A 24,826-nucleotide genomic window follows, 5' to 3' on the forward strand; every position below is an offset into this window, starting at 1 on the left:
AGGAGGCATAACGGTTAGGAGATTTGTCAATCCGTAGAGGCCCCTATAGTCACTATATCAATGAGTGGAAAGGAAATAGCCCCCAACCTACGGAACCTTATCTAAATGTTCATGTCAGCAACAATGTACGATTCACTTAGTTACTGAGCTTCTGAAGATAAATCCACCCTACCTGACTCCGTATTGAGTATTTCTTTCTCAATATTTATTTTTCCTATCCTCGTTTATCTGTTGTTCAGTTCAACTCCACCCAAAAATATCAAGAGCTTTGCGCAGTTTCAGGTCAAGCTAAAATCCCTTTCTTCGCAAAGTGAGTAAAAACGTGAGATTAAGTTGAGACAGATGTTAACGTTTTCTACTGCATCCAAACAACTTAGTACATATGTAATGGACACGAGATAGTTTCACTCAGTAACCACATCCCATTATTGTTTCATTTTCAGTATGAATGTCCTGGACATGCGCAGATTTGTTTTTAAACCTACGTGTTTGAACTTTCTTTTCATGCACGGAAATGTTTGCGTTTGTCATATTCTTGGGTCATGTCACATTTTTGTACAGACCTGTTGGTCAGGAGCAGAGCCATAGGGAGAGAATATATCTATCACTCTGGTCAGGAGTGGGTGTGTCTGTCGCTAACCTTTTTCTCCAATCGCTGCAGCCGACTCGATCAAAACAAGGAAGTGGAAAACTCAACCAAAGAAAAATCGGATCGTCTCCTCTGTAGTTATACATCCGCATCCTATTCACTCCTAGTTAGGATCCTAACCATGTGAAACTCAAATAAACCTTGGAACGTACACCATAAAGCAGATATAATGAGGTATAATGTGCTGCCTCTGATCTTTGCAACTCTTTCCATCGCTGTTGCTTTCATTGCACCAATAAATGGTACGTGCCTTTAACCACACTATATAATAACCTGTTAAAGCGCATATGTTACATTTCTAAATATATATGGCAAATAATGCCATGGATTCTTACAGATGTGACTCAAATATACCTGCAGGGCGATATATAAAGATATATAATCTGTATAGGTTCAGTAGCTTTATTTTCTTATTCAATTGATATATTTGAATAATATATACGAGTCCTAATTTATTGTGTGTCACCGTAATTCACTATGTATAAAGTAGGCTACAAGTTACAGCCCCTTACTGTAAGCCCTTTACAGCTCCTCTTGTAACTTTGTAATGTGCATTGTCGCCCCCTAATGACACAGATGGAGCATTACACTAATTGTGTAACTCACTATATAACACGTTTCCTTGTTGTTATATACTAGGAATGCCGCCGCTGCTCCCGACCGCCCTTGGCATCCTCTCTGCGGCCGGAATGGCTCTCATCTGGAGGGATATCAGGTCCAAAGTGAAAGGCAACGACCGGACAGTTAACAGCTTGCTGAGCCATTATCTGGCGATAAAGGTCGTCGGCTGGTTGGGTAAGCGGCAGAGAAACAAACTTGAAGCCGACACGCGCGACGTGACGCGGCTGCAGGAGGAGACGCTGCTGAAGCGTGTCCGTAAAAACACAGACACGCTTTATGGAAAGCGCTACGACTTTAAATCGATTAAAGGTAAGGAAGTGTTGAATTAAACTCTGACTCAAGTATGACAGGGTGTATCGTTATCTATTTCATTATTTGCCTTTCCTTTAATTGTGCTGTTTTGTAAAGAGCTATAACTTGTTTGTGCTTGACTGCATGCCTTGAAGAGACTAATTCGATTTTAGACTCAACTGAGCTAATTTCGGACCATTCAGGGCATTCCTTGATTGGTTAGGGTCATCTTCATCGTCTTTCCTCCCAAAAGACGTCAGCACGTTCCGTGCCCGCCACCCGGTGACCACCTACGAGCATTACCGCGAGCTGATTGGGCGCGTGGCGGCGGGGGAGGAGCGGGTCATCCTTGCGGAGCGGCCACTGCTCCTCGCCATGACGTCGGGGACCTCTGCCGCCAGCGCCATGCTGCTCAGCACCAGGGACACCAACACTGAGTTCTTCATGCAGGTGGGCCTTCCACCCCCACTCCAAGAGTCTCGCGTAACTTAACTTTAGGATTCTGACGTAGAAGTGACTTTAAAATCATACTTGAGTTATGAACACCAAACATTTGAGTATCGAGTCTGCTGAAAGTGTGTGTGTGTGTGTGTGTGTGTGTGTGTGTGTGTCCGTGCGCTGTCCGCAGGGTGTGTGTGTGGCTCTAGATGTGATGCGTAAGGTCTATCCGGGGACTGACAGTCTTCAACGCACCACAAAGTTCTTCTACAATCCCACTCTCCGCCAATCGGAGGCCGGCATTCCTATCGGTCCCAACTCCTCTAGCCCCGCCTCCTCGCGGCATATGATGAACCTCTACACCACCCCAGCGCCCGCGTTCCAGGTAACGCACGGGTGATGCCCACTTCCCAGAAAACACCTAAGTAGCACCCTGTCGTTCAGGGGACCCCCACTGTACAGGTTACACCCTGTCCTTCAAAAGGAATTGCTCTTCTTGGGGTGAATTACGTTTTCTGAATCTGAATGTACCAGGGTTCCCCGCTCACCCTCTTTCCAGGTGACACCCCGTTAGCCCATAGATTAAACCTTGCCCTTCAGATGAGCCCCACTTTTCTGCTGTCACCCAGATAACCAGAGAGTTAGCACCTCTCAGGTAGCTCCCACTCTAACCGGCGACACCTATTCCTCGGTGACAGCTAGGTAACTCTTGTCCCTCAGATGACACCCACTTCCTCGGTGACAGCTAGGTAACTCTTGTCCCTCAGATGACACCCACTTCCTCGGTGACAGCTAGGTAACTCTTGTCCCTCAGATGACACCCACTTCCTCGGTGACAGCTAGGTAACTCTTGCCCTCCAGGTGACCCTCAATGTCCTGACCCGGCTCCCTCCACACCCTGTCTCTCCCTCTGTCAGGCACCCAGTGAGCGGGACGTCCTGTATCTCCACCTCCTGTTCGCTCTTAGGGACCCTAGTGTGGGCGCCCTGGAGTCCAACTTCTCCTCCACCCTCTTTTATGCTTTCACCACCTTACAGGTAAGTTTGATTGGTTATTATATCGAGGTTGTAATGACTTCCAACTTAATGGAAATAGCGCCCTTCAATGTAGGTCCTATAAATGTGCTTGTTTTTGCCAGTGCAAGTCTCAGATTATGTTCTATCATGGTTGAAAGGTTACAGAGGAATGCAACTTCTTGGTTCCTTTCCCCTTTTTTACTTGATCATGGACTGGTTCTTATCGTGTCCAACCACGTCTTGCTCCAGGCTGAATTATGGACTTTACAGACAGGAGAGTGGGTTGAGAGTGACCCAGAGGGAATGACCTGGGGCCGCTACCAGACGTATCCCCTACAGGGCGTTAGTGAACAGGTTCAGCCTCCACCTCCCCTGGTCAGTCAAGGGAGCCGAACGGCGTACCGTGACGCCGTGTGCCCGGTTCCTCAGGAGCGGTGGCAGGAGCTGGTGGAGGACGTGGAGGTGGGCCGGCTGAGCCCCTCGCTGGGCCTGGAGCCCCAGCTGCGGGCGGAGCTGGACCGGCTGCTGAGGCCGGACCCGGAGAGGGCGGAGCAGCTCAGAGCCCACTTCCAGCAGGGCTTCAGGGGCATCGCCCGGCGGCTGTGGCCCCGGCTCAGCCTGGTGCTGGCCGTGGACTCTGGGTCCAACCAGATCTACGGGGAGATGCTGAGGGAGCACTACTGCCAGGGCGTGGACCTGTACTCCCCCTTCTACGCTGCCACGGAAGGTAGGAGAGACCCCCCCCCCGTGGACTAAACCCCCCCTGGCATATCATGCAGATCATGTCACAGTCTAGAAAGAATAGAAAATAAAATCTAAGTAAAAATACTGACACAAAATCTACACATAAATACATTAAGGCAAAGAAATTAGGAACATAGAGAAACATTTACTTGGGGAAACCGTTTCATAATGTATCTAATATAAAGTGTCTCAAAGACCAACTTCCGTTCCACACAATATAACTGTTTGGGTGCCGTTGGTGCCCCTGCAGGTTTGATCGGGGTGAACCTGTGGCCCCAGGTGTCCCCCAGGCGCTACCTGCTCTGCCCACGCTCCATGTTCTGCGAGTTCCTTCCGGAAGCCTGCCTGGAGGCGGAGCTTCCTCAGCCGCTCCTGATTGGAGAGGTGGAGGAGGGGCAGAGCTACGAGCTGGTGGTTACCAACGCCTCAGGACTTTACAGGTCGGTGGGTTGGTTCCTCCAACTGTCGGTCAAGGATGAACCCACATATTCCTTACTTCGTGAGACCGTCCTAATCGCTCTGTTTTTGAACAATGATATATCTGTGCAAATTAATTGCTCCCCAACCAAGACCAGAGCCATATTCCTATTATTTGTGAAACACGCAAACGTGATGGATGGTCTCACAAGGCGACTGAATCCACTCAATACTACAACCTCAGGTACCGGCTGGGAGACGTAGTGAAGGTGGTGGGATTCCACAACCAGTGTCCAATCATGGAGTTTCAGTACAGGTACGGAAATCACACACACACACACCAACACACGCTCACGCACGCACGCTCACACACACCAACACACCCTCACACACACACGCACGCACGCGCGCGCTCACAGACACAGACAACCACAAGTACAACCTTTTTCCAACTGCATTTTCGGCCCTGGATAGCAAACCATGCTGTGCTCATTTAGTCCAACCGAAATATCTCACACTTTTGGATCGCAGACATGGCTATTCACTCGTTTATGTGTGAAGCATTCTCCAATGTGAAAACAAGACTCAATCTCTCATCCAATCCTTCACATGTGCCGATCCAGGACATGCATATGGAAAAGGGTCACCGTGTGTTAGTGTATATAGCTTCCAATTCCAGACGTATCGTAACCCGTTTGTGTGTTTGTGTGTGTGTGTGTGTGTGTGTGCCAGGCGTGGCCAGATGCTCAGCCTGCGTGGGGAGAAGGTATCTGAGGTGGTGTTTCTGGAGGCCCTGAAGCAGGTCTTGGTCCAGTGGCCTGGGGCAAAGCTGGTGGACTACTGCTGCGTCGAGAGTGGCATTCTGGGTAAATTGGTTTAATCAAGCTTTAACTCAGATTCGTTGTTTGCCAAACTGATTCGGTCTCGCTGGAAAGAAGGAAAGAACCAGCCTTGCTATCGTCTGAGAAGAGTTGAAGGGGAGTAAAAAAAAATATATATATGTATATATATATATATATATATCTGTTGATGTTTAGCTAGAAATTGCTTGTTACAGGTGTTCTTCTACAAGTTTTTTAGTTTTTTTGCTACTTGCTAAATAGTTTGATTTAGATAAGGGTTTCGCGAAGATCTCTACTTCTCTCCACTTCTGAGCTTTGGTTTCAATTTGTATACTTGGTTTAAAACCCCACATTAGATAATGAATGTTTGTGAGAGGTCTTAATGTGTGCGAGTGTGCCTCCCTACGGCTGTGCAGGGGACTCGGTGGGCGGATGCGACCCTCACTACCAGGTGTTTGTGGAGCTGAAGGGCCTCAGGAACCTGTCAGAGGCGCAGCGCTATAAGGTACATCATGATTAAACTCACTTTAGATTTTATTCTTGTTTTTTCGTTAAAAAGATCGCAATCCCCCGCAAATAGCACAACATTAAATGATCAAAATCCATGTCACCAACATGTTGGTATACAATATCACTTTGCAGCTCATACATGAATGAATACCATTTCCTATCACCGACACAAACAGGGCAATGAAACCAACTTCAAAATAAAAGCACCATGGCCGTTTAAAAAAATAAATAGAATGGCCTTCATGGGATCGTTGTAACCATGTCGGTGCAGTTATCCAATACTGTTTTGCATCTCGTACATGAATGAATGTTATTTCTTATCACCAACACAAACTCGGCAATGGACACAATTCCAAAATAAAAGCGCCACGGTCCTTTTTTTTCAAACTGGTAAGCCCTTCATGGGATGGTTGTACCCAGACCGACTGTGGGGTCCTCACTGTGTCCTGGTGCTGGTCCCCAGTTGGACCACTGTCTCCAGCAGGTGTCGGCCGTGTACAAGTCGTTTCGGTCCAAAGGCAGCATCGGACCAATGAGGGTGCAGCTGGTGGCGGCGGGGGCGTTCGCTCAGCTCAGGGAGCGCATGATGGACCACTCCGGCACCTCCCCCAACACCTTCAAGATGCAGCGCGTGCTGCGCAGGAAGGACGACGCCCTCTTCCTGTTGGGGAAGACCGTTTCCTGAGTCCGCCGCGGCGGAGGGGAGGCCGCGGTCGGAGCGTCTGGATGGAACGTCAGGACGCAAACGAAAAGTATTCGTAAACACTGGCCTTGGGATACTTTGTAAACCCTCGACTTCAATAGGTCAGGACACTCCAAAACCTGGCTTGACTCCATTGACAACATGCTGAGTTATAATAATAACAATAATATATCTGATTTCTAAAACGACTTTTACATGAAGCACTTTCTACAAAGAAAAATTTAACGTTGAGGTACGTGTGTGTGTGTGTGTGTGTGTGTGTGTGTGTGTGTGTGTGTGTGTGTGTGTGTGTGTGTGTGTGTGTGTGTGTGTGTGTGTGTGTGTGTGTGTGTGTGTGTGTGTGTGTGTGTGTCCTATTGGGGGAACGGAGAGTGGGTGAACTGGTATGATGTGATGGGGGATGTTGACAGACTTGAGAGAGATTCGGAAACGCAATACACGTAGGAGGACGTAACGTTGCTGAAACAGACGTGTCAAATATTTATAACCAATTATATAAATATTTACAACCAAACGTTTGTATGGCATTTAAATTGTGTATGTGACTTCAGAAAAGTTCAGCATGTGATGGCGTAGGTTTGACCCTGCTCAAATTGGCTCACACAGAGACAGTCAGCCAGACCATGCATGTTCACAGAGCACTCTCTCTTTACAGCCATTTATTCTTGCCTACAACCAGTTTTATAGTGCTCTTGGAATCCGACATCCTTCTTTAACTGCCGTTTCTTACTTTATCCCACTGTTGCTAACAGGCCAGCAGAGGGAGCCTATGTCACATACAGATATATTATCACCAACACCACTAGGTAACTCGGAGGTGTTGACTCTAAATGATTACTCATCCAATAAATATTTTCTAAATATTTTCTTCCATTTTCTAGCTTTTGAACCAAGAGGAAAAAATGGATAATGATGCAATAAGATAATGTCCCTGTCTGTGCCTGTTGCTCTGTCGCTCTCTGTCTAACCCTGTCTGTCTAGGTCTTACTGGCGGTCTCTGTCACTATCTAACCCTGTCTGCCTATGTCCCTGTCGGTCTCTGTCTTACTCTCTCTGTGGCTGTCTTTCTCTGTGGCTGTCTTTCTCTGTCCCTGTCCGTCTCTGTACCTGTCATACCCTGTCTATTGCTGTCTTTCTGTCCCTGTCGCTGTCTGTCTCTGTCTCACTCTGTCTGTCCCTGTCGCTGTCTGTCCCAGTCTCTCTCTGTCGGTCCCTGTCTGTTGCTCTCTGTCTCTGTGTCTCCCTCTCTTCTCACATTACAGATGTATATGTTGAATCAGCACGTTGAATCAGCGAGTTGAATCAGTGATTAACCCACTTCTGCCTTCCCGCGCACTTCTTACATCCGGCCGTGTTGTTGTATGTAGTTGTCTTCTGTCCTGCAGGTCTGTGCGATCACAAACTGGGCTAATATTTTTAGCCTGCGTCCTATTTCAGCGGCAGGGCGGGCGGTGTGATTACTCCAAATGGGAGAGAGTGAGGGCAGCTTAATTGGTGAAACCCACACCAACAAGATACACACACCAGGCTGGACTTAAACAGTTGGTTCCTAATTGGAAATCAAGTCCAATTAGTGATGGAATATAGAAAAACAGTATGGTGAGAAATGGCCGATTAATTTATTCAGAATCATCAGTATTGACTAGATGGTTGTTTGTTTAAAATTCAAATAATTTAACTGACAAACTCATTTAACTAAGAGTTGTAGTGATCCTCCAGAGCAGTTAGTTCAGTATAGTTTTTTTTGTTGCAATTGCTGCATATTCATTGGCTCAGCTGGTGCCGTGAAATGTCACAAATATATGTATGCAATTCATTTTAGCCAATCAGAAACAGCTGTCAACTGCCGTCTCTGTATGGGTGGGTTGAGGATTTGAAAGCACCCATGTGGTGGTCACTGTGTTGTGGTTGGGATTCACGTGATTGGGGGGCTTCTGACCAATCAGTGATCTAGTGGTGCCCATCAGGGCATCTCTTGAACCGCACAAAGCTGTGAGAATGGCTGATATCTCAATGGCTTTGCACGGTAAGATCCTCTGATGCCAGTCAAGGTTAGATGACTGAAGGCTCAGTTTCTCCACAGCTTATTCAACACCATTATCACTTCTTGTGACCACTATTACCACACACACAGGATTACGGGGCCACGTCCCCATAATCCCTTTACTGTTTATGTGTCCTTCATTTACAAGGACTCTTTTTACTTGACTTCAGAGGCGAGTGTCCAAATGTTAAACTTAGAAGTGTTCTAGAAAACGGGTCAGAGCTTATTATGCTGAAGGTTCTACTGAATTGAGGTTCTGACAAATCTGCACGCCTTGCTATTTCCCAAGTATGCCTTAAAGAAAGTTTGTTCCCGGTACACAACGAAGTACATCAGCACCAGCTGTGATGCTAAAACAGGACTTGTTACAATCAAATCAATCAACTTCAAACTAAAATGGTAAATCAGCTTCACAAAGATAATTTTAGTAATAAATAAAACAACCTCTTCTCGCTAGCAGTTAAGACCTTGAAATAAATACACAAAACTGTCCAATAGTGCTTTGAAAACCAACTTTGTCTTTGTTCCATTTTTATATTATTTGTTTCTGTCATGTCAGAGAACAAACAGAGCGCTATGGATCCTGTGCTGATCTACGGCTACGGCTACGCTAGGACTGTGCGGCCGGTGGCCCCGTGTAGCGTTGGATCCGGGTGGTGGTTTGTGAGCATGTTTAATGGATCGCCCTCTTTATTAGTGACAAGCGGAGATAGGTGCAGTACAAGGAGAAAGGACAATGGGGCCATTAAAAATGGATGGTGGTGACGGGGCTGCCCGGACCTGACCAGAACCTGAGAGGGAAAACATTACTCTCTGTCAGCGGGCCTCTGTCTTCACCGCTCCTCTCTTTCACCCACCTGCCGACGCTTGTCAGTACGCAGCTCACCTGCTGAGGTCAGAGGTGACTTGCACTTGACCGCCTCCTGAACTTTGTAAAATCCTTCTCGTCCTTGTATTCCCCCCGTCGTGTTTGTCCTATTAGATATCTTTCTGGGGTTATCTGCTTTTATTTTCCTTGCAAGCTTTTGTGTGACTATGTTTACCCTCTAGCTATAAAACTGCACTTATTCTATTTGTCATTATCTTTATTAACCTTTCTCTCTCTCATCTCTAGCTAGCAAATCACGATTAAATCAATTATTTATCTTTCTCGTCCTTTATTTCCTGTTTTTCCTTCATCTCACCCTGGTTTTTAACTTCGCTCTGAAAATGTATCATCCTCAGATTTGTCTTGATACGGCTCCCCCCCGCCCCCCGCCCTTGCTTGACCCCTGACCTCTGTGTTTGGCAGAAAGCCCAGGTGGTATCTGCCTGTTCCGTAGTACAGTGCACTAACTGTTGCTAACTCCTTTTTCCCATTAAAGTACCTCATTTACATTGCACTATGCTAACTGCTTTGATAGTTTTTTTCGACCCCCTGTATTACAGTTTTTTTCAGTCGTTGAAATTCTCAAAACTACCTGTTCAATCTTCACATCATTGCGTCACTTGTGCACATCAAAAAAGCAGTTTCTCTTTTCTTTGAACAAGTTGCAAATGCTTTGGTACATTCATGCAAATGATTATGTACAATTCTCTGCTCTTTCCTATATTATCTATTGCTTATGTCATGTTGATCAAAATGTATAGTCTAATGGGTCTCCATTGAATAGTCTCACCCCCACAACATTTAGGCCTTAGTTCATTCCATAAGTACATCCCCGCATGCTGTGACCTTGCTGTGGTGGAGAAGCTTGCCCGCTTCTATGATCCTGAGAGCTATGCTGGAGGGAGCCTATGGCTCCTGGCAGGTTCAATCATACCAGACTGGTCTTGGGTGAGGAGTGAGACAAAAGGCAGTACCTGGTCCTACTAGGGAAAGAGGGCCTACTAGGGTCTAAAACCAAGATCTGCATTGGAACATGGAACGTCCAAACCATGCTTGAGACCACCAAGACAGCACAAGTCCTTAGTGAGATGAAAAGGTACCGCCTGGAAATCTTGGGGAGCCACAGTGAGAGTCACTGGACTGGCTCCGGTCGTCAAGTCCTGCATGATGGGTCTGCCATCCTCCATTCTGGCCACGAGTACACCCACACACATGGTTTAGCCATCTTAATCTCAAAGGTGAAGGCCAAAACCTTGCTGGAGTGGGAACCAGTAAGTTAAAGGCTGATCCGAATACGCCTCAACTCAAAGTACTGTAAACTCACCATTTTACAGTGCTATGCACCAACCAACAAGGCTAAGGAGGAGGTTAAAGAAGTCTTGAATGAACAACTGCAAATGGAGGTTTCTAAGGTTCCCCAACACGACATTCTTCTCCTAACTGGTGACATGAATGCCAAAGTAGGAACCGACAATTCCAACAACGAGTGGGAAATGGGCAGGCATGGATGTGGTGAAAGGAACAACAAACGCCTTGTTGATTTCTGCATGAACAACAACTTTGTCATCGTGGTACCATCTTCCCCCACAAGAACATCCATAAGCTCACATGGCAGTCACCTGATGGTAGGAAAGTCAACCAAATCGACCACATCATCATTAATGGTAAATGGCGCAGGTCACTGCAAGATGTTAGAGCTTATCGGGGTGCAGATGCCAATAGCAACCACCACCTAATCGCTGCAATCATTAAACTCAAGTTGAAGAAGTCAATCCCAAAAGCCACCGGCAGAAGTAACTGAACATTGCAAAATTCCAGTATCCAAAGAAAAACAAAGAGTTTGTGTTGGAACTCAGAAACCGCTTCAGCACGCCAGAGGCTTCCTCTGAAATGGAAGAAGAAACCACCATAAACAGCAAAAGGGTCTTTGTTGAACACCTGGCAAGTGAAGCTGAAAAAGCTGCAGCCTATGGTAACCTCGGTACAGTGTACAAAATCACAAAGCTACTCTGTGGCAAATTTACAAACCATTCTACGCATGTTTGGGATAAAAATGGCAACATCTGTACATCAGAGAGTGACAAGCAGCCAGATGGGTTCAACACTTCCAGGAAGTACTCAACCTCCCTGAGCCAGAACAACTAGCCAACATCACAACAACAGGAAAATCAACTCCAACCCCACTGACTCAGCTGAGGTTAAAGCTGCCATCCAAACCTTGAAGAGTGGCAAGTCTTGTGGCATAGATGCTATTAATGCTGAGATGCTCAAGGCCGACATTCCAACATCAACACGAGTGCTGATGGACCTATTCCAAAACATTTGGAACAGCGACACCATCCCTAAAGACTGGTCCAAAGGTATTATCTTCAAAGTTCCCAAGAAAGGCAATCACCCTGCTATCTGTTCCAAGCAAGGTGTTCTGCAGAGTCCTTCTTAACCGGATGGAGACAGCCATTGACACCAGGATTAGACAGGAGCAAGCAGGCTTCAGGAAGAGAAGAGGATGTATGGACCAGATCTTGTTGGGCTCCGTATCAACACTTCCAAAACACAAGTGATGTGTGGAACCACTTGAGTTTGTGGAAGATTTTACCTATCTGGGCAGTCTAATCAGCAAGGACAGCGGGGCGTCAAAAGACATCAAAGCAAGGCTGAGAAAGTCTCAGGGTGCCTTCCCCCAACTCCGTCCCATCAAAGATGCTCCTATTCAAAAGCAATGTAAAGTCTGTTCTGCTGTACGGTTCAGAGAGGTGGCGGGTTGTCAAAACAGACATGAGGAGAATGGAAGTGTTCCCTAATGGATGCCTCTGACGAATATGGCAAATCTTTTGGCCTAATAAGATCTCCAACAATGACCTGTACAAAAACGGGAAGCTGGAGCATCACCAAGGTGATTACGCACAGACGCTTGAGATGGCTAGGACATGTTTTGAGGATGGAGCAGGACCGCATCACAAAGGTCGCCTTAAGATGGTCACCACAAGGCAAAAGACCACCTGGCGCAGAACTGTGACACAAGAGCTGAAACAGATGAAATCCATGGTGTTTTGCTACTTTTACGAATTGTTTTCAGAAATACATTTACTGTTTTGCCAATGCTGAGGATGATTCGAGAAATGTACCAAAGCAACTGAGAAAAACGGTAATGGCTCCACTCCCCACTATGGTAACCACTATGTTGACCATTGTGGCCAGTTGTAAAAAAAATAATTCCATGCCTATTTGCTCGACGATTAGCCAATCACAGCGTTGACTACCCGCTCAGGATCGGTCAGGATCGGTCAGGTTCCTTACCCCTTGTTTTAGCCTGCCAAGACCTTCTTGGGTAAATGTGCATCTGATTCCACACACATCGATTTATCCCTTTCAAAATCCGCCCCCTGTATCAACGTTGCAGTGAGGCAGTATTCTTGTGGCCATGAATCATATGGTCCGTGCCTGTATATATGGAACCTTTCATCAAATACTTATTATTATAAGTCAGCAATGTCCTATGACCCCATCTGCACCTCAGGCGAAGTGGGATGAAGACCCCACACTTGGGAAACACTGAGAAAGGAGATTGGAGGTCAGGTGTGCTGCTCAAACTGACACGGCAAGGATGGGCCGAGGGGAACCATCCCCCCTCCGGTCTATCGGCTCCTCTAGCACCAGAGCCACCGCTAGGAGCTAGCTATGCTCCCCCATGCACTCTCCCACCTCTCCCCCACCTCCCCTCTCCCCCACCTCCCCTCTCCCTAACCTTCTCTCCCCCTAACCTCCCCTCTCCCTAACCTTCTCTCCCCCTAACCTCCCCTCTCCCTAACCTTCTCTCCCCCTAACCTCCCCTCTCCCCCACCTCCCTAACCTCCTCCCCTCTCCCCCACCTCCCCTCTCCCTAACCTCCTCCCCTCTCCCCCTAACCTCCCCTCTCCCTAACCTCCTCCCCTCTCCCCCTAACCTCCCCTCCCCCTAACCTCCCCTCCCCCTAACCTCCCCTCTCCCTAACCTCCCCTCCCCCTAACCTCCCCTCCCCCTAACCTCCCCTCTCCCTAACCTCCCCTCTCCCTTACCTCCTCTCTCCCTTACCCCCCCTCACCCTAACCTCCTCTCCCCCTCCTCCCCCCTCCCCCTAACCTCCCCTCTCCCTTACCCCCCCTCTCCCTAACCTCCTCTCCCCCTCCTCCCCTCTCCTCCTAACCTCCCCTCTCCCTTACCCCCCCTCTCCCTAACCTCCCCTCCCCCCCTCCTCCCCTCTCGTGCCCTTCCCCTCTTCCCCATGCTCTCCTCCTCCACCCTGTCCTCCACCCTCACCCTCCCGCTCTCCCCCATGCCCTCCCCCCCCACCCCTGCCCTATCCCCAAACTGCCCTCTCTCCCCTGCCTCCCTTCTGCCCCCCCTCCCTGGTCCTCCAGACTCTCTCCTACATCTCCCCTCCCCCACACACTCCCCCCCTCCCATCTCCCCCATGCTCTTCTGCTTCACCTCTTCCCGACCTGCCCTCTCCCACAACTCTCCCTTACCTCCCCTCTCCACCACCTCCAACTTACTCTTAAACTACAGGCAATCCTCAAATAGCTGAGAGGATAAAATCCCTGTGGCTTATCACAGATATTGGAGTCAAGTGGGATAAGGATCTTTGGTGACACGCTCTGTTTCTTGTTTTGAGGTGGTAATGTTTAGTGCTTCTAGACATCAAAATGCCTTTCTGACCATTGCGGGACAGATCAGCTTAAATCGTTTCCGTGGGTATCTTCAGTCGGCAAAATAACTAAAACAAAGATGTTTTGGTTTTCCAAACAATCGATTCATTTGAATTTCTTTAGGGAATATGTCGCCGAAAGTTGCGTTAATACGACGTGTAGCTTGCTCGCTCTAGCAAGGGAAAATAAATAAATAAAATAAAGACGGTGTTGAATTGGAGGTTCTCATGAAGAAAAATCACGCTTGATCCACTTAATCCTCTCTTTTAAGCCGCTTGACTCTTAATTCTCCCTCTCTCTCCGTGTATGAAGAGGAACGCTGAATGAATGCTGTGACTTGAGCCCCGTCTTTGAACACGTGTTCGAGGAAGCAACATAAATACTGTGCTGCTGTTTTACTTCCACTATATATCTAGGGCGGTAATGACTGTCATTACTTGTAGCCGATGGTAGTCTTGGATGCACATGGGTCTGTGTGTGTGTGTGTGTGTGAGAGAGAGAGAGATAAAGAGAGTCTGATGGGCCGTGCTCACTCTCTCTAAGAAAAAAAACAACCATTTCCGAACTGGATTATTGTCAACTAGAATATCACTAATCCTAATGGACGCTGCTCATTGCTGCAAAATACCAAAATAAAAAACGACAGTGGCTTGTCTGTCGCTTGTGTCAGGGATGTTTTAATTTGAGTAATTTCTTAAATTTCTTTATTTGTACGATATTATATGTATGTACCCAACCGAATGTAGGAGATTTCTCCCTTCTCCCTCCCGCCACGAAGCGCACCTTGCCTCTTGAGGGCCACAGTGCGGCTACGTATGGATTGTGTGTGTTCTTTTGAAAGACAATCAAAGCAAAAAAAAGAATAGGGTCAGGGTGGACACAATGGGACTCATTGATGGAAAGACTTGTAAAGGTAATCCATCTCTCAGCCTATAGGAGACAAGCACACAAAACCCAGCGCTGATAACGCAACAGTGTGGTGTAATGGCACTGTCACACACACACACACACACACACACACACACACACACACACACACACACACACACACACACACCTGTCCCCATCTTTTTGGCATCCTTTGGTTCCTCCCTCCTCTCTCCCCTCCCCTCCTCTCCTTCCCTCCCTCCGAGACACAGAGGAGAACAGCTTTCTATAGTGAGTGCAGAGCGAAGGAAAGCGAAGACTCCAATTGGCTGATCTGTGAGGAGTGGATGGGCGCGGAGAGAGAGAGAGAGAGAGAGACGGATAGTGAGAGAGAGATAGAGAGAGAGAGAGAGAGAGAGAGAGAGAGAGAGAGAGAGAGAGAGAGAGAGAGAGAGAGAGACGGATAGTGAGAGAGAGATAGAGAGAGAGAGAGAGAGAGAGACGGAGAGAGAGAGAGAGGCTTAAGAAGAATGTTTTCAGTCTCTCCCCGGTCACATCGTGTGTTAGAGATGAGGCACAGACAAAGAGTAGGAGAAGAGAAACATTGCTGAATAATAAACCTGAGGAATTCTTATGGATTTTTTTCTTTTTCTGGACCGGTGTTTGAGGGAGACTAAAGGATAACTTCTACTGAACACACGCTGGTGGATTGCCTCTCTCTCTGTGATCAGGGACTGGGATTAATTGCACATCTAAAGTCCTTTGAACCAGCGGTAACACTCTCACTACGACCCGGATCTGCTATACAAGACCACCAGTGGTTTGGAAACAGCCGGGCTGAAACTAACTTCTGTCTGATTGAAGCGCGTGGCGTTCGCTCGTCCCTCTCCACCCAACGCATGGGGCTGGGCTACCAAGGAAGGGGCGCTGCTGCTGCTGCTGCTGCTGCTGCTGGTGGACTATAGATGTGTGTCCCCCCTCCTCCTCCTCCTCCTCCTCTTCCTCGTCCTTCTCCTCCTCCTCCTGGCAGTAGTCTCTCCTCAGCGTTCGGACCCCCGGGTTGCCCCCCCGGTGATGGTGTGAGCAGCGGGTGGACAGTGGACCACCTCCACCCTCTCCTGGGTCATCGTCATGCCCGTGATGAAGGGGCTCCTGGCCCCGCAGAACACCTTCCTGGACACCATCGCCACGCGCTTCGACGGCACCCGTAAGTACGCAGCCCCCTGCCCCCCGACCAGATCACGCACCCACCCACCCCGCCACGTCTCTCTTGTACTCGGGGCCAAGCGCCAGCCCAGGTTTTTTTGGTTTTCGTACGATATCTCGGATCGATTGGGGTCCATTCCCGAGTTACTTTAGGAGAGCTTATTTTGACACAGTCGGATGTAATGTTAAAAACGATCCAATTAAAAACTAATATGAGCAAATACAGATTATAACGTAAACCTACAAAATAAGGTTCTGTAAGGACAAGCCAGATAGAACCAGCATCATGTTTGTGTTGCCTTTGCCTCATCAGCGCCACAAAGACTAGCCACCCTAAACCCTGTTTACAACGCTTTAAAACTAGATTCATACATTGCAAAGACAACCCGTCAAATATTATTATTTTTTCATTGAAACCTCGCTTGAGAGAGCTGCCTATCGCCGCTCCGATGTCTCGTTCCACCACATCCCACCGCGTTTGTCTCTCCCTTTCAGACTCTTGTTATTTCGCAGGCCGACTGTTAGTTTTAAACATGGCCATTAAGCCGCTGTCTGTGAGCGCTGTGTGTCTTTGTTTTGAAACCTGTTGCTCTCCCGCGGGAGGAGCCTTCTATACCAGTGCCAGGGGACCGCTGTGTTTGTGAGCGTGTTGGTTCTGCCCATTCTCCCCTCCCCGAAGCATGCCTCAAACCCGCCCGGCGCTGCACCTCCGATCCTCTCACTACGATGCGTTATGTAGGGGTGGGAGGGTCATTGTTCTACTTGTAATTCCAGCTAATGCTAGAAGGACCTCTACAGAGGTTCACCACACACACTTTGTGGGGCGGCTGTGAATTGAATTCAGCTATGATTTAATTAATCTGTGAATGTCATTTATTGAATTGAATCAGCTCATCAATCTGATGTAGTTCTAGCAATAGTACTGGGTTGAGAAGTTTAGTACTGGGTTAACTAGGTTAGTACTGGGTTAACTAGTTGAGTACTGGGTGAACTGGTTGCTTCTGGGTAAGTACTGGGCTAACAAGTTTAGTAAACTAAGTAAATATTGGGTTAACTGTGTTATATTTGGGGTTAATTAGTTGAGTACTGGGTTAGTTTAGTACTCAGTTTACTAGTTGATAAAAGGGTTAAATGATTACTTGTGGGCTATAACTGGGTTAACTTGGATAAGTTCTGGGATAACTAGGTTAGTACTGGATTAGTATTGGGTTAACTAGTTTAGTACTGGGTCAACTGGTTTCTATTTATGGCCCATCAAGCTGCCCGTTTCCCCCTTCCAGTAGTGTCAAGCCCAACCCGCCCAATCACAGCTCAAGGGCCTCCTGATTGGCCTGCCCAGACTGTTAGGCCCCTCCCCCAGGCTCTTTAGTACCAACAAGGTTAACAAAAGAGATGGGAAATGGAGGCTATATTGGGTATACTAGTACTGGGTTAGTACTGGGTGAGTACTGGGTTAACTAGTTTAGTACAGGGTTAAGTTTGGTTGTTTAGTACTGGGTTGATTAGTACTCCGTTGATGCCTTGGCCTGCTACGGTTTGACTACTGTGTTGAATGGGTTTCATAATGGGTGACCTGCGTTTAGTACGGGGTTAACTGGCTACCATAACAGAATCCAACCAAATATTCAAATCAAAGCAGAGTGATGGTGAAGAGTTGATGCGTCCCAGCCTGCTTTGGTTCCCCTCCAGGCGCTCTTCATGTAGACGATTAAGCCAGGCTTTCCACGGCGGTGGCCTTGTGGTCGGGGTCAGGAGACGCCAGCCGCTACCAGCATGACTCGTGCATTACAAGAATCTGCCAATTATTTTGCTCCCCTCCCGAGCCGATTGCAAAAGTACCACCAAGCTTCAGCTTTCGAGGAAAAGAAAAACGGTGGCGAGCTGCCCGCATCTTTAAATAGCATCCTCCCGTTGCCGCGGAGACAGGTCCCGCCACATGCGATGGACAAGGCTGAAACGTTTGGGGCGTTCGAGAGAGAGAGACGGAATCACTTGGCCCCGTCAACCAATCGTTACGGACTAGACTTTTTCGTGCATGTGCAGCTGCGCTATTGTTTTGTAGAAGGAAGCGCGTGAATGGACCGAATCCGGCCGTTTAAAGAGAATTCTTTGGTTGAATTGTTTCTGAGGCTGGGATTTGTTGACAGCACACTTATAGAAACATTGTCAACACTTTAGAGACAGAGCAGCCTTTTTGCTTTGTGGGGAACCATCCATCAATAGCTTTAAATCCAGCAGTTTTCCTCTTCGTTGATGCTTTATTCCTTCAGTCTTGACACAGATGTTGACTTTCTGTATTATGTGTATTTGAGCTGTCTCTTTTAATTTCAAAAGAAGACTATAAAAATATACTTTTCACACACAAAATCTCACATCAAATCGAAAAACGACTTGCCTATTTGACAGATCCTAAGTATAGTATTTAATAAATACTACTACTGTTACTTCTACTTAACATGGAGACTGTGTATTCTTTTATGACACAATATCCAATAAATTCATATACAAGCTATTGAAGTATAGTATTAGCTCGATATAAGGTGTTCCTGGTCCCCATGAGCCAATAAGATACAACGTGGATCCAATGTAAAGTCACGATTAAAGTTAACACAGGCTACAATCAACATGGATGAGTTATTATAAATAGATTATCGAAATGGTGAAAGAAAGATGGACATGACGATTGTAATTTAATTATTTACATGCAGTACAAAGTTGAATCAGTTGTGTTGACTGGATTGACTACACTATGCTAAACAACATGAGGACCACTTAATAACACCATTCAAATAATAGATAACAGACAACACAGTGCTTTCAGATGACAGCAGACAGATATGTTTACGTGGGAGAAACAAGCCCTCTCTTTCCTCTCCATTAGGCTACAAGGCGAGGAGAGAACATGAGGGAAATGGTTGAGTGTTTAGCTCTAGGCAAAATCTGTGTTTCTGCTATGTTGTCTTTGTGTGTGTGTGTGTGTGTTTGTGTCTGTGTCTGTGTGTTCACGTGTGCGTGTGTGTGTGTGTGTGTGTGTGTGTGTGTGTGTGTGTGTGTGTGTGTGTGTGTGTGTGTGTGTGTGTGTGTGTGTGTGTGTGTTTCACATTCATAACAATGCTCCATAAACTGCTGAAAGGCAGCATTTTTCCCAGTTCCCCCACTGAAAGGTCAGAGTTCACGTGCGTCCGTGGTCAGCACATATGGTGTTGACGTACATTCAGTTATTTCTTTTTCAGTTGACCTTTCCCTGACTTTTACTGTCTGGGCGTGTGCAAGTATTTGAATTAGAACATCTGACATCAGCCCCCCCCCCCCCCCCCCAACACTTCAGCCCCCCGACTCCTTAAGCACAACCTAAGGCTAAGGGGCCCGATGGTGGTGGGTGAGGGGTCTGGCTCGTGTGTGTGTGTGTGTGTGTGTGTGTGTGTGTGTGTGTGTGTGTGTGTGTGTGTGTGTGTGCGTGCACCTGCCAGAAGGCTTTGTTAACTCTGCGCTGAATGTCCCGATGGAGACAGAGAGAGAGGAGAGAGTGGGGGAGGCAGGAGGATGGAAGAGAGGGGAGGAGGAGGGGGAGACAGAGGAGAGAGAAGCCATTGTATGCCTCTCTTTCAGCTAATTGGCTTTCTTAAGGCCAGGGGAAATGTATCCATCTGTCTGTCTGTACTATATGTAGTTTGTTTGTATATCTCTGCATGATTATTTCTTTCATACAATGCCAGTGAAAGAATAGATATGATCTTCCAGATAGGGAAGACAAGTTATTTTAGACTTATTTTTTTGTGTTTACATCCCGACAGCAATCAATCAATCAAATGCTTTGATGAAAAAAAAACAATAATCCAGGATCGGTGTCTGTTGAAGGCCTGTCATAAACCCGTCCAATATATCAGTCGGTACAGAATTTAATCGTTTGATTGGTTCCCGGTCTTTCTCCCTACCCACCCCTCCCCATCCCTACCTGCACCTGCCCGTGCACTGAGTGTGCATCACCCGAGTCTTCCACAAGAATAGGCAGACCTATGGCTCACGCTAGGGAGCTGGTCACATTAGGAGTGGCTTTGGAGGCAGGCCTGATGGGGTGGGCGTTAAAAACGAACTCTAAAACTAGCCTACTCTGGCTGGTGTCTCAAAAATGGCCGACCCCAGCATTAAGACTGCAACACCTCAACTCAAACCTGCTGCAGGTTGCAGATTTAAGAACTACATATTTTCGTGTCATTTGTCAAAAGTGGCAAAGCGAGCCGTCGGCTATTAATGAGTGGGCGTTTCATCATGCGTCCTATTTGTCTTGTGTGGGTGGCAGCTAGCATCTTTTCTATCTTGCATAGTTGGGAGCTTGCGGCTTTAGTCTAGCAAGTCTTCTTTTTTTTTTTCTGTCGTGTGAAATAGGTCCATATGTTACATGGGGCCGGATCCTACGAGCTGCCATTCCCTCAGTCACAGTGTGCTATCTCAGTCACAGCTCCAAGGTACAGCCCTCCATGTTGAACGCCGGCCCACATCTCATGTTTACCGGCTGGCCAAAATGTGCTCTTTAAACGTCACCCAGGCTCAGGCAAGCTACTGATGGCTGTGCTGGGTGCTGTCTCATTCAGCTGAATGAAATGGCTATAAAAGGTTTCCAGTGATTTATGCCCTCAAAATAATTTCCAGGAGAGGTCAGAGCCTCTGGCTCCCAAGCGAGAGGGGCTCGCTGGCTGGGTTCACCGAGGAGGCAGAGCGCTGTGGTGTCTGGAGGTGTCGGGTTGGTGATTAGTTGTTGAAGATAATGAGCGAGGAAGAGGGGGAGAGCATGCTCACGAAAACATTCACTGTGCTCTGGAGGTTTGCCTCGTGTAATTGTGTAGATGTACTCGTTTACTCGGAGAAGAGACAATGACACACCACTGGAAGTTATCCGATTGGATTCAGGTGTGGTAATTACACCGGGCTCAGTTCCTGCAGCAGAAGGGCTAACCCTCCTCAGTGTCGTGGGTACCTCTCCAATAAATACAGTCCCAGGGTGGAGGTGTGACTTTTTTTTTTACTACCTTTTTTTTTATCAATCTTTGACATGCCTTGAGTCAGATGTGCTTCTCTGAGCCTCGCCCAAAAAGGTTTTTCCATCTCAGAGATTCTTCATCTGTTTTTCTCCCAGGGGTAATATCGATATCGTTACTTTGCTTTGTTTGTTGTCATATCTTATTTAAATCTGGCCCTGTGAAGCGCTACAGCTATAGAGCTATTCTGCACTCCTGGCGTTGTTGTTTTTAACTCGTTTGTGATGCAGTTTGACTTTTGTGCAGCTTCTTCATTTCGATTTTGTGTGCCTTGATTGCAATCGTTTAGAGTAAAAGCCTCTGCAGAAACGACTAAATGTAAATGTAACTGTGCTATACAAATATTTTTTCTTGACACATAGATATGTTGGGAGGTGCTAAGAGTTGTTTCCTTACAGGTGTTTGTGTTGCTATGCTGGCCTTATCTCAGATGTATCGCTGTACGTACCCTTGGCCTAGTTCAGGGACCCATTTATTGATGCTGGGTTCACAAAGTGTCTATTCTGGGCAAATATTATGTAACCCAGAACTTCACCACTGCCTATGGAACCGAACAAAACCCCAAAATACATGAGGTTAACTACAAGAGGAACAGTTACCTCACAGTTTCTTCAGTGTCTTCTAAGCCTGCCACAGTGATTGCCAAAGGTTGGATTTGACAGCCCACCTTACACCGCCTGTCACAGTTCCGGAAACAAACCTCTTTCACGAAGACCTCCTCCCGGCACGCAGTGCCAAAGTTCCTCTTCCGTGTGTACGTCAGGAGTCTGAAACCAAACTCTTGTTTCTGAGCGGCAACAAAGAGTTTGTTTATTTTTTGACTGACAGGAAACGCCGTCTGTCTGATGTGGCGCGTCGTGTGATGGTTTGGTTTCTCCGTCTGCTGCACCCGCGCCCACGATTGGTGGTTAGGGGGAGGGGGGAGGGGGGGGGGTGTCTGTCACCCCGACGGGCGTTCCCCGCGGAGGGGTGTTCTGTCGAGGGCTACTAATTAGCGCGGCGCTGGTTGCCCAGGGATCCCCGGGGAAACAGCACAACCTTCGGCAGCACATCTCACACCAGTCTGCTCCAGAACTGGGTTCTGGTCGCTTGTATGCTGGTCTTATGGAGGGATTGAACGGGGTTGATGGATCCATTAATGGATGGAGGGATGAATCAAGTGTAGATGAACGGGTGCATGAATGAATGGATGGATAGAGATGAATTTTAGATGGTGGGATGTGGAGATGAATGAATGAAGAGCTACCTGCAAACAGCAGAACCAACGCTAGCGGATTTCAGACGAGTCTGACTCTCCAACTCAACTGCTGGATGGACGCTATCCACATGATGAGGCTGAAGTTGGTCCACTGCCCAAGATACATGTATGCATTACATGTATGCTGCTATGCTATCTGAGTGTTTTCAGGGGGAAGTTTTACTATAAAGCTTATGCTTTACATTTCGTCAAATGGGTATAATGGGTTTGCTAGGGCTTTGACTATATGTGGTTAGTTGGTGTCTAGTTCTGTGTACAGTGGTCCCATAAATTATAGGTTGATATGAGACAACTGTCAAACAAACTCGTGCTCACTGGTCTTCTGAGATACTGTTTCTAAATTGACGTTTTCTGTCCTTTGCTGAAGAACTGTCCATGGTCCTGAAAACAAGCACCGCTATGTTAGCATTTACACACACAAAGTTAGTAAATGTCACTACTTTAGCTGTTAATATCATGCTTGCTTACAACTAGCTAATATATACATAATATCCTGCTAGCTTTTATAAAGCAAATATAATGTTTGCTAATTTATAGCTGATATATTGTACTAATACTTAATGTACGCACTTATTGTATGTTGGACGTCCTGGCACTTAAAAATAGCACTTAGCATTATGTAGCATCTTATCCTAGCTATCTTTGTTGTATACGGGGAATTTGTTAACCTAGCAGTTGTAAGTCTCTTTGGATAAAAGCGTCTTCTAAATGCCCTTTATATTAAATGTCAATGTTATAGCAAATACCATTCTCACTCATATATAAATAATGCTAGCAAGTATGTAGCTAATATCCTGCTAGCTAGTGTCCTTCCTTCCACAAGAGCAACACAAAAACAACCTCCTCCTTCCCTTTACTCCCCCTCCTCTTCCAGACAGCAACTTCCTGCTGGGCAACGCCCAGGGCCACCGTGGCTACCCCATCGTGTACTGCTCCGACGGCTTCTGCGAGCTGACGGGGTACGCCCGCACGGAGGTGATGCAGAAGAACTGCAGCTGCCGCTTCCTGTACGGCGGTGACACCAGCGAGCTGGTGGCCCAGCAGATGGAGAAGGCCCTGGAGGGACGGGAGGAGTACCAGACGGAGGTCCACTTCTACCGCAAGAACGGTACCACCGGGCAGGGGGGAGAGGGGTGGGGGGGAGAAGGGGTCGAGGGGGAGAGGGGATGGAGGGGGGTGGAGGGGGGAGAAGGGGTGGAGGGTGGAGGCGGGAGAAGGGGTCGCGGGGGGAGAAGGGGTGGAGGGGGGAGATGGGGTGGAGGGGGGAGAAGGGGTGGAGGGGGGAGAGGAGGTGGAGGGGGGGAGAAGGGGTGGAGGGTGGAGGGGGGGAGAAGGGGTGGAGGGGGGAGAAGGGGTGGAGGGATGGGTGGATGATGGATGAATGGTTGAGTTGGAAGGATGGAGATGGATCGATTGATAAAAGATAGGAGGTTCCCACTCATTCAACCCATGATGAATGAGTGAGTGAATGAATGAGTGGATGGATGGGTGGATGGCTAAATGCATGATGGATGGCTAGATGAATGCTGGATGGATGGATGGATGGATTGAAGAGGTGGAAGTATGGATCAATGGATTAGATAGATTGGTTGATTAAAGATAGGAGGGTGGAAGTTGAGGGTCACCATAGTGTATGAGTGAGGGATTGAGTGGGTGGATGCTAGCTCGATGGATAGATGTGTAAATTAATCCTACAATGGATTAAGGGTTAACCCTAAATGGATAGATACATGGACGGATGATGGATGTGTGGGTGATGGGGTGAAGGGGTGGATTCATGGCTACACAGTAACGCACACAATAAATCTCAACGTTAGATAGATAAACTTTGCTGCAAGATATTCTTCGTCTGCGCTTTGAATTGGTTTCCAATTCAGAATAATGCGCAGGTGCTGGGATAATTTGTTCAGCATTTATTTTTTCAAGCTGTAATTAAATCTCTTCTGTTACCAAGGAAACACGAAATGTCTTTTTCCAGTTGAATTGAGAACAATATGACTGTTTGTGTGTGTATATTTGTAAGCATGTTTTGTGTCTGTGTGCGTCTCTGTGTGTCTGGGTCAATGCACTGGCTGAGACACACACACACACACACACACACACACACACACACACACACACACACACACACACACACACACACACACACACACACACACACACACACACACACACACACACACACACAGACACACACACAGACACACAGACAAATACACACGCCCAAACACAGTATTTTCACATGCTGTACTGTCGTGCTGACAGCTTAACCAAACACTGAGCTGTTGTGCAATAAAGCAGGGCAGGGCAGCCTTGTGGTCCGGATGTTTGACAGACAGTTTCGGGGTTGGAACCATTGGTGGATCATTGGGGCCCCCAACATGTTGTCCATTGGGAGCCCCTCTGTGTTGCTAATTACACAGAGATCTGTAGCAGCACCCCGTGGGTGAGAGTTATAATGATGGTGCTTTTATCGTCTTCATTAGACCTTTCCCCGTTCCCGGAGAGAGAGAGAGAGTTTCAGAAGCACACCAGGCTGTCAGAGGAGGATAAATAGAGGAGAACAGAGACATTAGGGTTACTGTTACCAGCTCAATGCAAGTTCATCTCCAGCACTGCGCCAAACATCTG

General features: G+C 47.3%; 2 protein-coding genes across 2 annotated transcripts in view; both read left to right on the forward strand.

The window, feature by feature from the left end:
• Nucleotides 1-678: 678 nt before the first annotated feature.
• On the forward strand, nucleotides 679-7,094 carry ghdc (GH3 domain containing). Its single transcript, XM_056577601.1, has 11 exons — nucleotides 679-891; nucleotides 1,289-1,579; nucleotides 1,815-2,011; nucleotides 2,190-2,384; nucleotides 2,917-3,036; nucleotides 3,445-3,742; nucleotides 4,010-4,199; nucleotides 4,421-4,492; nucleotides 4,909-5,042; nucleotides 5,435-5,523; nucleotides 5,992-7,094. The coding sequence occupies exons 1-11, from the start codon at nucleotides 819-821 to the stop codon at nucleotides 6,211-6,213; spliced, it is 1,881 nt and encodes a 626-aa protein (XP_056433576.1). The 5' UTR covers nucleotides 679-818; the 3' UTR covers nucleotides 6,214-7,094.
• Nucleotides 7,095-15,826: 8,732 nt separating this feature from the next.
• Nucleotides 15,827-24,826, forward strand: part of kcnh4b (potassium voltage-gated channel, subfamily H (eag-related), member 4b) — a 40,824-nt gene continuing 31,824 nt past the window's right edge. Inside the window, exons 1-2 of the mRNA XM_056577719.1 lie at nucleotides 15,827-15,902; nucleotides 23,070-23,303. Coding sequence (XP_056433694.1) covers nucleotides 15,827-15,902; nucleotides 23,070-23,303 — 310 coding nt within the window. The remainder of the gene's footprint in view (nucleotides 15,903-23,069; nucleotides 23,304-24,826) is intronic.

Source organism: Gadus chalcogrammus, chromosome 18 (assembly GCF_026213295.1).
Source record: "Gadus chalcogrammus isolate NIFS_2021 chromosome 18, NIFS_Gcha_1.0, whole genome shotgun sequence".
In the NCBI taxonomy this organism is placed as follows: domain Eukaryota; kingdom Metazoa; phylum Chordata; class Actinopteri; order Gadiformes; family Gadidae; genus Gadus; species Gadus chalcogrammus.

Coding starts and splice junctions, on each gene's coding strand:
- ghdc (XM_056577601.1), top strand. CDS start 819: ATGAGGTATAATGTGCTGCCTCTGATCTTTGCAACTCTTTCCATCGCT. Junction 2,385..2,916: donor CCCCAGCGCCCGCGTTCCAG/GTAACGCACGGG, acceptor TCCCTCTGTCAG/GCACCCAGTGAGCGGGACGT. Junction 5,524..5,991: donor CAGAGGCGCAGCGCTATAAG/GTACATCATGAT, acceptor GCTGGTCCCCAG/TTGGACCACTGTCTCCAGCA.